The following is an 18,162-nucleotide window of genomic DNA, read 5'->3' on the forward strand; positions in this document are numbered from 1 at the left end:
CATGCCAAGCACAGGCTCAATGAATGAATTGATTAATATGTATATTATATATCCAGAGAGAAAATGCCGACATACAGCTCTAAGAGATAGAGATCTGTATGACAAGAAGTCACTCATGAGTACGTTTTTATTAATTTAATAGAACATATTATTGTGCAGTAAAATAAAACTTTTCTATTGGATAAATATATTGAAAACACTGTAACAGCAGCTGTCAACATAATTGTGACTTTTGTCTTAACTTCTATATCTTTATAAGTGTCTTTTAGTCATCTAGAGTTAAAAACATAACTATCAGGCCAGGCGTGGTAGCTCACACCTGTAATCCAAGCACTTTGGGAGGCCGAGGCGGGTGGATCACGTGTCAGGAGTTCAAGACCAGCCTGGCCGACATGGTGAAACCCCGTCTCTACTAAAAATACAATAAAAATTAGCTGGGCATGGTGGTGTGTGCCTGTAATCCCAGCTACTCGAGAGGCCAAGGCGGGAGAACTGCACGAACCTGGGACGTGGGGGTTGCAGTGAGCTGAGATGGCGCCACTGCACTCCAGTCTAGGTGACAGAGCAAAACTCCTTCTCAAATATATATATATATACACACACACATACTATCAAAATCTAAATAGGCTCAACTTTGGTAATCATTTTTGCACTGTTCTGCTTGAATATACGACAATAAATGTAGAAGCCAAAACAAGAATGGCTTTGCCTCTCTAGAAAATGCTTCCAGCTAAACAAGATCAGAACCCATCTTAAAATTCTTGAGCCAGTCATCAAATAAAATATATACTATATACCTATGAGAGGAGAGAGAGAGAGACAGACTATGAAATTGATGAAATTGTGCTAGGGAGTCCAGAAGGAAATGAGCATCTGAAAGCTACATAGAGATGATTTCAAATTATGCACCAATAGGCAGGGAATTACAAAGCCTAGCATGATGGCCTTCTTGTCCTTCAGGAGACACAGAGCAAAGACTGGGTCAAAGTGGCATTATGCTTCAGAAAAATGGTTTTTCCAAGCAGTGACTGTTTTGCCACCCCATGCCAATCCTTCCTTTGTAACTTGAATCCACTGCTTTCTTTTCATGTCCACCCGATCCAGATTCTCAGTAACTCCAATCTAGATGATTGTGACAGCCTAGTTCGCCTCCCTTCTGCCTAACACATGAGCACTACCAGGCCCCTGGCACTTAAAATCCTTCAGGGAACTCCCCCTGCCCTTACAATCTAAGTCTGGGTGTCAACGTCACCTCCAATCAGACCCATCTTCCCAACACGTCCTCTAGCTGAGCAAACCGAACTGAACAATCAGCGTGTGTGTGTGTGTGGCTCAGAACACCCTCCCATTCCTCAGGTTTGTCTGAATCCTATCGGTTCTTTCAAGGCCTGTGTCAAACCCCATTTCTCCCCCGAAGACTCCCTGCAACCAACTCTGATCTACTGTGACCTCCCGTTCCTTTGAACTCCCATAGAATTCCCTTCCAGTGCCACTCGTTTGGCAGGAATCCATAGACTGCTTTCTGCACCTGTTCAATTGTGCAATAGTTTATCAAATGCTATCCTGAATTCCCAACGATCAGAGACCAGATTGTATCCTCCTTTCAGAGCACAGGCAGGCAGGAAAAATGTTTTATTAATGCTTTAAGTGAGCTGGGTTTGGGATGTGTTGCAATAGGGCTCTAAGTTGTCCATTTCTTTACAATAAATAGAGTGACAATTCCATTCAATCAAGGGTAGACAGAAGTATACGTTTTTACCAGTTCATGTGGCAGTTTTTAAAAGAAACGTTTGGGTGATACAAAAGCCACTTGAAGATGCTACCAGATACTCTTAGCTGTGCTTAGCCCCAGCTGGAGTTCAGGTAACCACAGAAAGCGTGGTTTTGTCCTGGAGTAAAGGATAACGGATTAAGCCAGGATAGCTCTCACTATAGGTAGGGAATATTAATAATACATATTAAATATTAATAATACATACTAAATGCCTGACAACTATGCCAATCAGTTCTGCTACCTATAAGCCCGCATCTTTTTTTTTATAATGGATACCACTGAAGAAAACTGAACCACAAACTCTCCACATTAAAGCCAGTTAATGGCTTGATTTTAATTGAGATGAGAGACAAGACCATTTCAAGTCAAGGCAGCTCATCCCTGCCTGACATTCTCCCCAAGTGACGCTGTTTCTCTGGATGCCACAGTGCAGGAGTGCGTGACATTCTCCCCGAGTGACGCTGTTTCTCTGGATGCCACAGTGCAGGAGTGCCTGACATTCTCCCCGAGTGACACTGTTTCTCTGGATGCCACAGTGCAGGAGTGCATGACATTCTCCCCGAGTGACGCTGTTTCTCTGGATGCCACAGTGCAGGAGTGCCTGACATTCTCCCCGAGTGACACTGTTTCTCTGGATGCCACAGTGCAGGAGTGCGTGACATTCTCCCCGAGTGACGCTGTTTCTCTGGATGCCACAGTGCAGGAGTGCGTGACATTCTCCCTGAGTGACGCTGTTTCTCTGGATGCCACAGTACAGGAGTGCCTGACATTCTCCCCGAGTGACGCTGTTTCTCTGGATGCCGCAGTGCAGGAGTGCCTGACATTCTCCCCGAGTGACACTGTTTCTCTGGATGCCACAGTGCAGGAGTACCTGACATTCTCCCCGAGTGACACTGTTTCTCTGGATGCCACAGTGCAGGAGTGCGTGACATTCTCCCCGAGTGACGCTGTTTCTCTGGATGCCACAGTGCAGGAGTGCGTGACATTCTCCCTGAGTGACGCTGTTTCTCTGGATGCCACAGTGCAGGAGTACCTGACATTCTCCCCGAGTGACGCTGTTTCTCTGGATGCCACAGTACAGGAGTGCCTGACATTCTCCCCGAGTGACACTGTTTCTCTGGATGCCACAGTGCAGGAGTGCCTGACATTCTCCCCGAGTGACGCTGTTTCTCTGGATGCCACAGTGCAGGAGTGCGTGACATTCTCCCTGAGTGACGCTGTTTCTCTGGATGCCACAGTGCAGGAGTGCCTGACATTCTCCCTGAGTGACACTGTTTCTCTGGATGCCGCAGTGCAGGAGTGCCTGACATTCTCCCCGAGTGACACTGTTTCTCTGGATGCCGCAGTGCAGGAGTGCCTGACATTCTCCCTGAGTGACACTGTTTCTCTGGATGCCGCAGTGCAGGAGTGCGTGACATTCTCCCTGAGTGACGCTGTTTCTCTGGATGCCACAGTGCAGGAGTGCGTGACATTCTCCCTGAGTGACGCTGTTTCTCTGGATGCCACAGTGCAGGAGTGCCTGACATTCTCCCTGAGTGACACTGTTTCTCTGGATGCCGCAGTGCAGGAGTGCCTGACATTCTCCCCGAGTGACACTGTTTCTCTGGATGCCGCAGTGCAGGAGTGCCTGACATTCTCCCTGAGTGACACTGTTTCTCTGGATGCCGCAGTGCAGGAGTGCGTGACATTCTCCCCGAGTGACACTGTTTCTCTGGATGCCACAGTGCAGGAGTGCGTGACATTCTCCCCGAGTGACGCTGTTTCTCTGGATGCCACAGTGCAGGAGTGCGTGACATTCTCCCCGAGTGACACTGTTTCTCTGGATGCCGCAGTGCAGGAGTGCAGTAGGAAGACTCCAGGTACTGTTTCTACAGGAGACTCTGGCGTTGGTGCTCCAGCCATGCTGGTAGGGAACAAGGGAGGTCATTTACATCGCAGCCAGAGGCCAGTTGAGGAGGGACTCTTAGCAGAGCAACCCTTCTCTTTCTACCCCAGCTGATGTTAAAACACAGAACAACAAAAATACAACATACATACATATACACGAATATATATTGTGTATATATACACAATATTTAAAAATATACACGAATATTTAAAAATACATACACACAAGGTATGTGTGTATATATATTTACATTTAAAAATAATTACTTTAGCAAGTAGTTTCACTTGCTGAAGGAATAAGAAGTATTTCCCACGCAAGAACTCTTAATTTAACAGTCCAGATGCAAACTGCTAAAAGAGCATAGCGAGGGGGGAAGAAAACACTCCAGATCGAGTTTTATTGGCAGTTCTACTGCTGGACGGTATAACTTTATAATAAAGAGAAATGTCACTCAATTCAATAACAAAGCCCCTCCCTCACCTCTCTCTCTCTAAGATATAAGTATTTCAGACAATAATTTCTCAGCCCAAATTCCCTCTTTTGGCTAACAGCTCCCTTCTTCTCAGCAAAGGCTTTCTTATTTTTCTGTTCTTTTCTTCAACCTCTTCAGGTTCTCATAAAAATCACATATGACTCCTGGGACATTGTGCAATGGTTCCATTCTTGGAAGAGTGAAATGCTACTACCGTGATAGGCTGCTGCCTGCTCTATAAAAAGGATGACTGAAATAAGGTAATTACCTTTTTTGTGATGAGAGTGAAGGGAAGAGAATCCTCAGAGGCAATGAGGTGTCTAGGAAGGGGACAGAGAGGGCGTAGATATTCTCCCTCCCTCTCCTTCTCCAAACCAATGACCCCCGTCTGTTTGGTTCGATGTCAGTAATTAAGGAAAAGTGGTTTATGATAACTCTGTAGTGTTGTGTTTTCCATCTAAGCGTCATTGGAGAATGGGTTCTTATGGAAGATAAAAATAGTCTTATGATGGATAAGCATGGCTGGAAGGTGGAAATGAAGTTGGTTTAAAAGTTTCTGATCATTCCATATCATTAGAAAGAAATTTAAGGAATTCTGGGTTAGTGTTCCCCACCCCCACCCTCACCCTGCTTTCTGGGAAAGTTCAAAGGAATAGGAGGCCATAGGTCAAAGAGCAAATGCTTCAGGGGTGTTCAACTTGGCTCTCACCAAAAGGCCTAGATCTAACACATGATTTAAGCCATTATTAAAGGCAGAGACTGCTGTGTGTGAAGGCCACTGCCAACCCCCCAACCCCCACTTTTTTTTTTTATGACTCTGTTGCCCAGTCTGGAATGCAGTGGCAAGATCTCAGCTCACTGCAACCTCCACCTCCTGGGTTCAAGTGATTCTCCTGCCTCAGCCTCCCTAGTAGCTGGGATTACGGGCACAAGCCGCCATAGCCAACTAATTTTTGTATTTTTAGTAGAGATGGGGTTTCACCATGTTGGCCAGGCTGGTCTCAAACTCCTGACCTCAAGTGATCCGCCCACCTCGGCCTCCCAAAGTGCTGAGATTACAGGCGTGAGCCACCGCGCCCGGCCTCCAACCATTTTTAAACGAGACTAATTAAAATATCAGACTGGTGGGGCCCATTAGGAATTCAGATCCAGAGATTTCCATCTACCAGCAGAGGGGGGAAGAGCTGAGACTTGGAGGGCTCTTTTTGTCTGCAATCACTCCAGAACCAAACACTGATGGGCTTCATTGATAGAAGAAGACCCTTTTCTCAAGGAACCAGATTTTCACCTCAAACTCCCAGGGCAACAAAACAGAGTTTTCAAGAAATGAAGAATATCAGGCACCACTGCCTGGAAATGTTCCATGAAGGAGCATCTGAATGGGATAAGACCGAAACACAGAATAAAGAGCTCGCAACATCTTGGTGCCACTTTTCTCCTCACGCTTTTATCCCACCACACTGGGGGTATAAATGCCTAAGAGTTAACAGAATTTATTTTATTATGGAATGTTCAAAAACGTTAATGTTCTAGGTGAATCCTCAGTTCCAACTGTCCAAAGTCCAAAGTTCCCTGACTTCCAATCTTATAGTGTTGAGCAAAAGCAGCCATTTTTAGCAGGTGGTTGGACCCAAGACCTTGAGTAACTTTATTATCTAGATGAATGAAAAATAAGGCTGAGGTTAGACGGGCCTTATTCTGGAAGTGAGTGTCATTCATTTAAGAAACCAGAAAGTTTTTGTGTTTTCTTTTTGTTGGTTTGTCTTTCTTTTTGAGATGGAGTCTCGCTCTGTTGCCCAGGCTGGAGTGCGGTGGCACGATCTCAGCTCACAGCAACCTCTGTCTCCTGGGTTCAAGCAATTCTCGTGCCTCAGCCTCCCAAGTAGCTAGGATTACAGGCACTCACCACCACGCCCTGCTAATTTTTGTATTTTTAGTAGAGACAGGGTTTCATCATGTTGGCCAGGCTGGTCTCGAACTCCTGACCTGAAGTGATCCACCTGCTTTGGCCTCCCAAAGTGCTGGGATTACAGGCGTGAGTCACCGCACCCAGCCGGAACCAGAGAGTTTTTAAAGCATGCATGAGAAAAGGCAGTCAAGTATTTAAGTCAAGATCCTCACAACTGTCTGCCCACACATTCCCCTTTCTTTCAAAAGAACAAGTAAAGGAAAACGTTTGTCACTGAAAATCTTTTCTTTCCTTCCTATGGCTGCTTTGATTTACCCTGTAAATCCCAGCCACAAATTCTGCTTTAAATAGCCCTCATTTTCAACACTCTCTTAAAATAACTTCGGGTTGCAGTCTCCCTCACCAGATCCTTTCTTCTTCTGGACTTATTTGTTCCCTTGAGATAGAGAAACAAGAAAAGAAGCGTCTGCTTGCTGGACATCTGACCTGGGAGCCGGCGTGCAGGCCATTTGTTCACTCAGCTGTTACAGACTTAAAGGAGAGCACAAACCCCAGGATTTTTTATCAGGAGGGAAAAAAAAGACAAAAAAACAAAAACAAAAACAAAACAAAACAAAACAAAAAAACCATTCCCATCGATCTAAATCAGACTCTTACTCTATAGTGTGGTCCAGAGACTGGCTAAAAGGGGTATATGGATCCCCTGAAAACATATGCCACATTTGGTGTGTTTGGGCATTTTTCTGAGCAGCAGGCCCACTGTTTTCATGAGATGCTCGTACTGGGCGCCTTCTATGAATACTTGCCCGTCTAGGTCCACTCCTCAATCTCTCTACTCTGCTCTGCACCAGGAGGCAGACGGATGCAAGCTGCCTCGACAGACTTCCTTCTGGCTTCAGGATGGGCTCAGCCCTTGGAGAGCGCAGAAGGAGATGGGAGAGGACAAGGCACTTGTCCTCCTGGCTCCTGTCCCATGAGGCCACTAAGCTGCCATGCCTCTCAGCTGATGCTCCCGGGTCCTCCCTCTCAGGTTTGTGGTCATGGCTTCCCCTCCTGCCCTCAGGCCTCCCCAGTGGCTGGCAGGAGCACTGTGCACCACGGCTTGCCTGCACCTGCGACAGCTTTTGTAAACAGTCCTTTTCAAAAACTCTTCGTTAGACGGAGCGTGCCATCTGCTTTCTGCCAGGACCCCAAGGATATTCAAGGAGTTGATGACCCTAAAGAGCTATGAATATTTACATGCTAAAGGCACCCGTATAAATGGGAAGGAAACCGAACACAGAGAAAAGCAAAAAACCTGAAAGATATTTTCTCCGTGGCTCCTTTCATCTTTTGGTTGATAGAATCTCTCTAAGCCGTGCCTTTAAGTGAACCCCAAGCAGGAGGCATGGGGGCTCCTGCCTGAGCAGTGATGCTTTTCCCCCCTCCCCTGGTCATGAGCTTAGGTGATGGGGCAACTGCCTCTCACCAGCAGCTCCCTCATCTCTCACCCAGGAGACTGCAGCGGGAACAGTCCCCATCTCACAGGCGGCTGGAGGAAAAAATGAGGCAATGTGGCCAGGCACTTTGGGAGGCCAAGGCGGGCGGATCACGAGGTCAGGAGTTGGAGACCAGCCTGGCCATACATGGGGAAACCCCGTCTCTACTAAAAATACAAAAATTAGCCGGCTGTGGTGGTGGGCGCCTGTAATCCCAGCTATTCAGGAGGCTGAGGCAGGAGAATCGCTTGAACCCGGGAGGCAGAGGTTGCAGTGAGCCGCGGTCGCGCCACTGCACTCCAGCCTGGGCAATAGGAAAAAAGCTTGAACACAGGAGGCAGAGGTTGCAGTGAGCCAAGATCGTGCCACTGCACTCCAGCCTGGGGGATAGAGTGAGACTCAGTCTCAAAAAAAAAAGGAATGAGGTAATACAGGTAATCTGTGGCTAGGTGCCTGGGCAGCCTGCAGCAGTGTCCGCGTGGCTCCTGTCCATTCAAACCCCGGCGTCTGGTTCTGCACATAGCTGCTGCCCTCTGCTCACTGGTTACCAACTGATTAGTGACCTGGTTTGGACATGACTTGCCAGATTTCATGTCAGTGTCCCTCCAGGACACAACTTCAACTGTCTATCTTCTGGACTATGGTACCACAACCTCAGTCCAGTCAAAAACACCATGTGCCAGACACTTGCACACACATGCACATACTCACACATGCACACACCCCCACACACACACACGGTGCCACACATGCACACACCCCCACACACCCCCTACACACACACATATGCACAGCACACACCCACACACATGCACACACACACCCACACGCACACACACGGTGCCACACGTGCACACACCCACACCCCCATGCACAGCACACACACACGTGCACACACACCCACACACACACACCGGGACACACCCACGCACACCCACACGCGGTGCCACACATCCACACATGCACACACCCACACACCCACACACATACCCACACACACACCCACACACACACGCACACGCGCACACACACACCCACACACCCAGACATGCACACACCCACACACACCCCCACATACACACACACCGACACACATACCCACACACATATTCACACACGCACTTACCCACACATGCACACGTGCTCACTGGGTTGGGGGACAGGACACACATTACCTAGGTCTGGTCCATCCTCTCCTGAGACATCGACTCACCCCTCACTGCTATTAAAACAATTCAGAATAGTCAGGTCTTTGATGGGTCTTCAATGGGTTAGCAGTAGCCATGTTTGGAATCAGAGACCAGCATATTTTTTGAACATGCATTCATTTTAAGCTCTTGATGTTTATCTCACAGTGTTTGACTTGGGCTCCTCTCAGAAACACAGGAACTGGTAGAAGTTTGAAGAAAGACTAGAAAGGGTGGGGATGGCATGATTAAATGTGGGCAAAGTCTGTGCACGTTTTCCAGAGGAGGAGGAGGAGGTGATGGTTTTGAAAGCTCTGTGGCAAAGCAGCAAGAAAATATCACTAATTGAGGAATGAATCATCAGGAAAAAATCATTAGGGGGAAGCCTTAGATGAAAAACCTCACAACAAGTATTCCCAGGTAGAAAGTAGCTAAAACGGACTTGTCTCTGAGATGTTTACACGCAATGAAATCCTACATTTCACCCACCACCAGTTTCCTGTAATCAAGTTAAACTAAAGTCATACAACACAAATCAGTTCTGTTTCCACGTCCTCTTACACCTTGAATCACAATACAGACAGGCTTTGGTGGCCCCAGAGATGGACAAACAGCAGCTGCACCACAGGACAGCAGGCAATAGGCAGGACTCACCAGTCATGGGACAAGTGGGTATCGAGTAACTCCAGTAACCATTGACTGCAAAGTCCCAGGAAGTGTGTGAAGAGCTGACCTCTGCACTTCTCAACGATCCAAATGCCTTCACGTCCATGGCTCCATTCTGCCACTCTCTGGAGCATTCTCACCCCCAGCTGCCCTTTCCCACCAGGAAAAAAGAAAACCCATCATGGTACGGATGTATATCCAGGGGAGACACAAGATGTCATGGGAGTTTCCCATGGGAGGTTCACAGGATTTGAAGGACGGCCACACCACTGCACAAATCCTGGCTCTGCCACTTCTTAGCCATGGGATCTGGCAAGTAGCTTAACCTCCCTGAGCCACAGGTTCCTTGTCTATATAACTGCAGTGATAATCCCTACCTAGTGGGATTGACGTGAGGATTGGCTAAGGTGATGCATGCAGCAGATTGAGCACCATGGCTGAAGAGCGGCCAGGAGCACTCTTACTTACCACAAATGGGTGGTGAGTGCTGTTCCTACCAGGCCGGTCGGAGAAGCAGGTTCTCTTCTGAGAAGGACACCGTTGAGAAAGTGTGGGTGGAGGACAGAGGGAATCTCGGCAGTCATTGGACCCACTTCATACTGTGTGCTATCCACTTACCCATTCTGCTAAATTTCTGTGTGTGCGTCTCATAGGAAGCCTTGTCTCCACAACCTGAGCACAAACTGGGCAGAAGTTGTCTCTGCATCTCCCAGAGCCTGCCTGCCTCTTCAGGTCTTATTCATTCATTCATTCATTCACACTGATTTATTCTCAGGAGGTTGTTCAGGGCAAGGATCGAGGGCACAGCCTCTAAAGTCAGTCCACCTGGAGCCCAAATCCCAGCTCTGGCAACTTTTGGCAACTAACTTCATGTTCTGTGCCTCATCTCCCTCAGTGGGAGATGAGTGGTTACTGTGAGCAGAAAACAAGAGTGCCTGTAAAGTGCTCATTAACAGGGGAATGGACACTTGGGAGTACCTGATACGGGTTGGCTGTCATCACTAACACGGTGGGTACCCGGTGAACACACAGTGAAGATGCTACTAAAGGAATCCACTGCTGTGACATCACTTCCTCCGGGACAGTCACTGTCTCCTACTCCACAAAGGAGCAACCTATTTCTGGCTTTGATTTGCTGGCTGATAAATACTCAGTAATGTAAACTATGCCCAGTCTATATGTGCTAGGAAGTTACTGCAAAACTCGACTTTAGCACGTTGTAGATGAACTTTTCAAAAGCCTCCTCTGGGGCAAACACTACGCATGCATATGTAACGACGGCATTCTTTCCACGTCTCGAAGCCATCCCCTGTGATTCGGATTTTCACATAACACCCTCCATTCTCAATGGAATTTCTGAGGAATGAGGTCAACTCATGGAGTTTTGCAAAATCCTTCCACCATTACCTGCCTTCAAGATGCCTAAAATGAAATTTCTTCTGCTTTTTTTTCTTTTTTTTTCTTTTTCCGAGACAGGGTCTCTCTCCATTGCCAAGGCTGGAGTGCAGTGGTACAATCATAGCTCACTTGTAACCTCAGACTCCTGGCCTCCTGCCTCAGCCTCTTGAATAGCTGGGACTACAGGCATGCACCACCATGCCTGGCTAATTTTAATTTCTCCTTCTCCTTCTTTTTTTGGTAAAGACAGGGTCTCACTATGTTGCCAGGGCTGGTCTCAAACTTCTAGCCTCAGGCAGTCCTCCAGGCTCAGCCTCTCTAAAGGCTGGGATTACTGGCATAAGTCACCATGCCCGGCCTAAAATTAAGTGTCAGAGGCAATAGTGGAAACGATATCTGCATTCTGTCTGCAATTAAAATACTATCCTTGTCTGAAGAGAGTGCGCCACTTAGCCATTCTTGCAGCCAACACTTCGGAGACCACAGGTGCCCTGGAAGATGCAACATAGAGCTCTCAGCTTCCCCGAGAACCACAGGGCAGCATCCCCGGGGAAGCTCTGATGGGTCCTGGTGAAGGATGATGGAGCTGCAGCATAGAGCTCTCAGCTTCCCCGAGAACCACGGGGCAGCATCCCCGGGGAAGCTCTGATGGGTCCTGGTGAAGGATGGTGCAGCTGGAGGTGATGGGAGCAAAGGATGGACATTAATTTATTTCCTCCTCAGTGGGTTTTTCTCAACAAACGACCCTGCCCTGCTGTCAGATGGGCACTGCGACACGCCACTGCATGCTTGCGGGACACGTGATGAGCTGATCTAATTGGTTATAAGATTGGGAAAACCATGGTGGTGTGCAACCGTAATCCCAGCTACGAGGTGGGGGCATTGCTTGGGCCTGGGAGGTCAAGGCTGCAGTGAGCCCTGCACTCTTGCTGGGGTGACAGACAGAGACCCTGAAAAAAAAAAAAAGGATAAAAATTGGGAAAACTGAGCTGACTTTAAGAGAAAGCAGAACCAGAATCAGTCTGGATTTTACCACATCAGCCCGAGGTCACCCAGGCTTCTCAACAGAGTCCCCAAATGTTTTTTCGGAATTTGAGGTAAGAATATGTTTTCTTCCCGGACTGCTTCACCTCCAGAGGGAAGGCAACTATCAGAGGCTTCATGTCCTCACTGAAAAGCCAGGCTCTTGGTTTCCACTCAGCTTCTCTCACGAGAATGAAAGGAAGATTACACCCCAGAACACCTGTGCTGGGTCCTCTGCAGCCCTCCCAGGGACAGTGAGTTGTTTCCCCTAGCTCTCCATCAGCCTCACTCCTTACTATTTGCTTTCGGTCACTATTTGCATATCAGGCAGAATCCTTTCCCATCTTTGCATCTCCTGTTCTGAGCATGGCATGTGTGCAGAAGCTTTCCAGAAAAGTCTGTTGATTTGAACCATGATGGCCAAAATAACTCTGGACAGGGTGGCATCGTTTTGAGCTGTGTGTAAGCACACGTGTGTAGGTGCACATACCCACACCAATACACGGGCACGCGCACCACGGCCTAAGGTCCTCTGCCGCTGGAAGAAAAGGCAGGTTGGCATCTGTCATCATTGCATTTCTTCAACAAAATATAAACCTTCTTCTCACAACTTTTCTTTGCCAAGTGACTTTTCAAGGACCTTCCCAAACTGACATCTCTGAAATCTTTCTTTTTCTGTACTCTAAGAGGTGGGCGAACTTTCTGCAAAGGCTAAGGTGGTAAATATTTTAAACTATATGGTCTCTGTCCAACTTCTCAACTCCTGCATCGTATCACAAAAGCAGCCACAGACAGCCTGTAAAAAATGGGGGTGGCTGTGTTACAAGAAAACATTACAAAAACAGGGGACTCCAGGCTGGATTTGACCCTTGGACCATATTTTGCAACCTCTGATTTCAGAGAAAAATGATCCAGAGAAGAGAAGATGTGCTAATTCTGGAAAACAAAAAACAAAAAACAAAAAAAAAAACAAACCTCTGGGCCAGGCATGGTGGCTCATGCCTGTAATCCCAGCACTTTGGGAGGCCGAGGTGGGCAGATCACCTGAGGTCAGGAGTTTGAGACAGCCCGACCAACATGGTGAAACCCTGTCTCTACTAAAAATACAAAAATTCGCCAGGCACTTGTAATCTCACCTGCTAGGAGGCTGAGGCAGGAGAATCACTTGAACCTGGGAGACAGAGGTTGTAGCGAGACGATACCATGCCACTGCACTCCAGCCTGGATGGTAGAGCGAGAGTGTCTCAAAAAGAACAAACAAACAAACAAAAAACACTCTGAAAGTCATCTAGAGCCTTTCTTGACTTCCCAATTCTATCTTAGGCTGCTGGCAGGGAAAAAAAAAAAAAAGGTTTATGAAGAGGAGAGATCTTGAATCGTGATTTTTCAGTGGGCGGCGACCTGAATCACAGGTGCACATTTCACAGACTTTCATCCTTTTCTGTGCCGCCACTGAGAAAAGAAGCCTAGCTCCAGGTCTGCACTATGGGGTTTTCATCCACTTTCGCGCCTCTGTTTTTGCTGCTTGAGAGCTTAGTTCTCCCAGTTCAGGTGACCCCAAAGTACCCATTCACTCCTTCACTGACACAGCCAACCCTGAGATTCTTCACAGCTCGGTCGTATCACCCACACATCCCACCCTGTCTTCCTAGTGACAAACAGTGGCTGGCACACAGGTGGCTGGCACACAGGGGCTACGTAGGCCACACCAGTGTAGTGTTGAGGAAGGTATAAAAGATTTGACTGTGTTGACTGTTTCTTTCAATACAAAATAGATAAGGCTGGACACAGGTAAGATCACGGAAAGCTGGAACTGCAACCCCTGGTCTGCAGGCAGGTTAGAAAGATTCCAAAAAACACAGTCGGGTGGGGATAGAAGAGGAGTTACAGGCCCACCCTGAAAAAAATAAAACCAAAAGAGGGGAGACAGGTGGACAGCTGGACCTACCAGAAACAGTAGTGATTAGACTGCTTCATTTTGTGTTTTTCCAGCACACAGGATAGAAATAATGGGCTGTTTGCAAACAAAATGCAGAAACTGGAAATGCTCAACCTAAAGCTATAATTAATGTGTCAGTGCTATGTGTCTGTGATATGTGCACACAGAGAAATGCATTCCTCCTGAAGGAACTTCCTCTTCCACCTCTGTCTTCTCTTTGCAAAATTGGCTTGAATCACAGGAGGCAAGGGGAAGTAAGTCTGCAGTAAGTCCTTTGGTAAGCCTGACTCATGACATGCTCCTATCTACTGAGCTGTAAGACCATGAAACGTTTTATCACCAACTGTTCCAAACACTGATGCAAGTAATAACCCCAACAAAATTATAGCATGGGGAGATTTAATTCTATGCCCTTATTTGTAGGCTAAGGACGCTAACATCTCTCCTAACTGGGCTCACGTCATATTTGATGAATGTTCAAACATGATTGTACCAGTAGGATTTTCTCTGAAAATTGCAGTGATTACTCATTAGTAAATGAGGGCCCTTGGGCAAAGAATCTGGTCAGAAGACTGAGTACCATGTTACCAACAGATGCAGGAAATTAATCTGGAAAGTTTGGTACTTAGAATGGGGATTAAAGTGCTGCAATTAAAATGTACATGTACAAGATTACATCCATTACTACTCCTAAAAAAATTTATTTGACCTTTCTATTACGAGCGTCTACTCTGGGCTAAAAGAAATTAAAAGCACATGAAGATGTAGTTATATGCCTTCAGGAATACACAGGGAAGGAGGGAGCAGGGGAGAGAGGGAGCAAGAGACAGTGAGAGAGCAAGAGCCAGGGAGCAAAGAACCTGGCTGCCACGTGCATCTAGAGCCTGGAATTTAGTCTTGGATCAGTCATTGATGGGTGGACCTTGGACACATTGAGCAACCATCTGGTTCTTCTTCCTAAATCTGCACAACAGCAATGCTCTAGGAAGGCTGCTTCGGTTTGTTGGAGCTTTCTTACAGCCTAAATAGCTGCTGTCTTTATATTCCTATAAACTGGCATGGGTAGTGTCTTTCTAGCACCTACAGCACAGCCTGGGGTCAAGAGAGAGGGCTTGAGAACGACACTGTCGAGGGGTTTGAGTAGGCTCCGGCGCTTGCTATAAGACCTTGGCCAAGATCCTCAAGTTCTCTGAATCTCAGTTTCCTCACTTGTCAAATGAATAGTTGAGGATCAAATGTGTGGAATCACATAAAACCCTTAGGACAGTTCCTGGCCCATAGGAAGCACTCACAAATATTAACTGGCATCATTTATGTAAAATGTCCTTGGGGGAAACGCAGGTATTTATATAATACCTTAAAAACTTGAAAAATGATTTGGCTCTTTCTAGAAAAGAAGGAGATCCATACCTATGACTTAGCAATCAATTCCATTTCCACCCTAGAGAAACTTATCTGTGTGCAAAAGGGAGCGTGATCAACAATGCGTGTTGCAGCAACATTTGCAAGAGCAAAATATTGGAATGACCATACGTGAGAGAGTGAATAAATAAGTTGTGAAATCTCCTATGATGTAATACTATTAAAATGGATCAATCTCAAATATATAATATTGAATGAGAAAAGAAATGTTGCAATAGGAAACAAAGTATGATACCATTTGTACGCTTATGTCATCAAAGCATAAAAGCACACACTCAGATAATAAGCACCATATTCAAAATCACAGCTACCTCCGTTATAGATGAAAGGGGGATGAGATAAAAGAAGAAATGCAGAGGTGTCAACTGTTCTGTCATGTTTTACTTCTTTAAAAACAGCAGGAAAAAAGTGCTGAAACATTAAGATTTGATAAAATCTTTCTAATATCATTCTATTTATATTTTGCATGCATACAATTTCATTCAATTTGAAAACACCTCTGAGCTGTCCTCTTGTTCTGATTTGCAATATTTGTCCTCTGTGATGTTCCACTAACATTAGGTCATATATGTGGATGTGGAATATTGCTTTGGGTTTTCTTTCTTCCAGCTTCCTTTTCTGGGACAATTCATTCTAGAAGCTTTTCTTATTATAACTCCTAATGGACTAAAAATTCTCCTATTAGCTCTACTAACCAACACTGTACATCAATTATGTTTAGATAATAGGTCATTCTCTCATTAAAAAAGCATTTATGGGCTGGGTGCAGTGGCTCATGCCTGTAATCCCAGCACTTTGGGAGGCCGAGGGGGGCAGATCACCTGACGTCAGGAGTTCGAGACCAGCCTGGCCAACATGGTGAAACCTCGTCTCTACTAAAAATATAAAAATTAGCTGGGCGTGGTAGCATGTGCCTGTGGTCCCAGCTACACAGGAGGTTGAGGCAGGAGAATTGCTTGAACCCAGGAGACGAAGGTTGCAGTGAGCCGAGATCATGCCACTGCACTCCAGACTGGGCAACAGAGGGAGATTCTGTCTCAATAAATAAGGAAATAAATAAATAAAAATAAAAATAAAAAATGAAAAAGCATTTATGTAGCCCCTTGGGTATGCATAGCTCTGTGCCAGGCACAACAGCTGGCAAACAATAACAAGGTTACCTTATAAAAGGAGACCAGCTACAGCAGTTTTGTTAAAATTTAAACTATTTTGGTAACTCAATTTATATTTTAAAATAATAGAATCCTAGAGTTCTTAAAAATCACTAAGAAAAACCCAAATATCCGAATGGAAGGAAGACTAAAAGCCACAGAAAAAATTTAGCAGGATAATTTAAATGGCTGATAGACACACGAAAACATTCAACCAAATGAGCAAGAAAAGGAAACAACTTTTAAAGTGAGGTATAATTTTAAACTATCAAATATGCAAAGATCACATACAGTATTGGTGTGGGTTCCAGACACTGGGCATTCACATAGTGCTGGTGTAGAATTTGGCATTGTGTATTAAGTGCCTTAAAAATATCAAAACACCTTGACTGCTAGAATTATATACTAAGGAAATAAATGGAGATGTGTACAAAGATTTGTGTGCAAACATATTCATGGCAGCATCATTTATCACAGCAAAACACTTAAATATACAACAATAAGGTATTCATTAAATAAAATACAATCCACATAATGTAATGATCTAGAGTCTTCACGGGTATTTATTTTTCAGTTTATACTAAATGACACAGGCAAATGTTCAAGAGATAATGTTAGTGAAGAAAATGCTGCATACACACAGGAATCTAATTCTGCAAAATAACAACAGATGTATGAAAAAAGATGAGAAGGAAACACACTAAAAAGGCACTAATGGTTATCCCTGACTCCTGGAATCATGGGTGTCTTTTTTCTTTACACCCTGATATAGTCTCAATTTTTTTAATGGGCCAGATTTGTAATTAGAATAAAACATAAATTATCAGATAATTACAGAAATTTAGATCTAGAAGGGGCTCTTCATTTTGATAGACGGGAATAGGTTAAGGGAAGGTCATACCCAGTGCTGAGTGGCAGCCATGTCCTGAGGGAGATGCAGAGAAGACCAGCAAGGCCTCTCTGGCCTCAGGGGTGCTGGCAGAACAGAACTTCCCAACCAAGAGTCTAGCATTGCTCAGGGCAAGGGTCAGCCTCTCTCCTTCTTCACACTCTCAGGCTTCTTGAATATTCATCCATCTGTATCTAATAAGGCTCTTCTCAATGAGGCGAGAAGAAGGCAGCTAAAGAGAGATTTTATTTCTCTCGGCATCGTCACCTTAAGCATTTGCTTATACTGAAACTGTAGGTAGAAACTAATGTATGTTTTTTTTTTGTTTTTTTATTGTTTTTTTTTCAGACAGATCTCACTCTGTCACCAGGCTGGAGTGCAGTGGCGCGATCTCGGCTCACTGCAACCTCCGCCTCCCGGGTTCAAGCGACTCTCCTGCCTCAGCCTCCCGAGTAGCTGGGACTATAGGCACGAGCAACCATGCCCAGCTAATTTTTGTATTTTTAGTAGAGATGGGGTTTTACCATGTTGGCCAGGATGGTCTCGATCTCTTGACCTCGTGATCTGCCCGCCTCAGCCTCCCAAAGTGCTGGGATTACAGGCGTGAGCCACCACGACCAGCCTGTAGTATGGATTTTAGAAAGTGATAGACGTTCAGGGGTTCAGAAATCATTAAATTCAATTAAAATCGAGCAAGGGGTGGTGCAGGGAGAGATCGGACACCAATGCAAACACAACACAGAGCCAGCCTGCAGCAAACACGACACAGAGCCAGCCTGCAGCAAACACGACACAGAGCCAGCCTGCAGCAAACACGACACAGAGCCAGCCTGCAGAGGCACAAACAGACCAGCAAGTGGTAGCAAGGGGCTCGCAAGCAGTAGGCTGATGAACAAGTATTCAATTTTTAGGTGCTTTAGAAAAAGCTACGCACACACTACCTACCATGTGTTTCTCCTTGAGCTC

The 18,162-nt window shown here is 45.9% G+C and overlaps 2 protein-coding genes across 4 annotated transcripts in view; both read right to left on the reverse strand.

Annotated features, from left to right (window-relative positions):
* The window catches only part of KIF26B (kinesin family member 26B), a 562,023-nt gene that overhangs the window by 242,866 nt on the left and 300,995 nt on the right, over positions 1–18,162 (reverse strand). The window lies entirely within an intron of this gene.
* LOC134760229 (uncharacterized) overlaps positions 1,601–18,162 on the reverse strand; it is a 52,451-nt gene continuing 35,889 nt past the window's right edge. For both annotated transcript variants that reach the window (XM_063716324.1, XM_063716322.1), the window contains one exon: positions 1,601–3,677. In XM_063716324.1, coding sequence (XP_063572394.1) covers positions 2,094–3,677 — 1,584 coding nt within the window. In that variant the 3' untranslated portion in view covers positions 1,601–2,093. The remainder of the gene's footprint in view (positions 3,678–18,162) is intronic.

This window comes from Pongo abelii, chromosome 1 (assembly GCF_028885655.2).
Source record: "Pongo abelii isolate AG06213 chromosome 1, NHGRI_mPonAbe1-v2.0_pri, whole genome shotgun sequence".
Lineage (NCBI taxonomy): Eukaryota > Metazoa > Chordata > Mammalia > Primates > Hominidae > Pongo > Pongo abelii.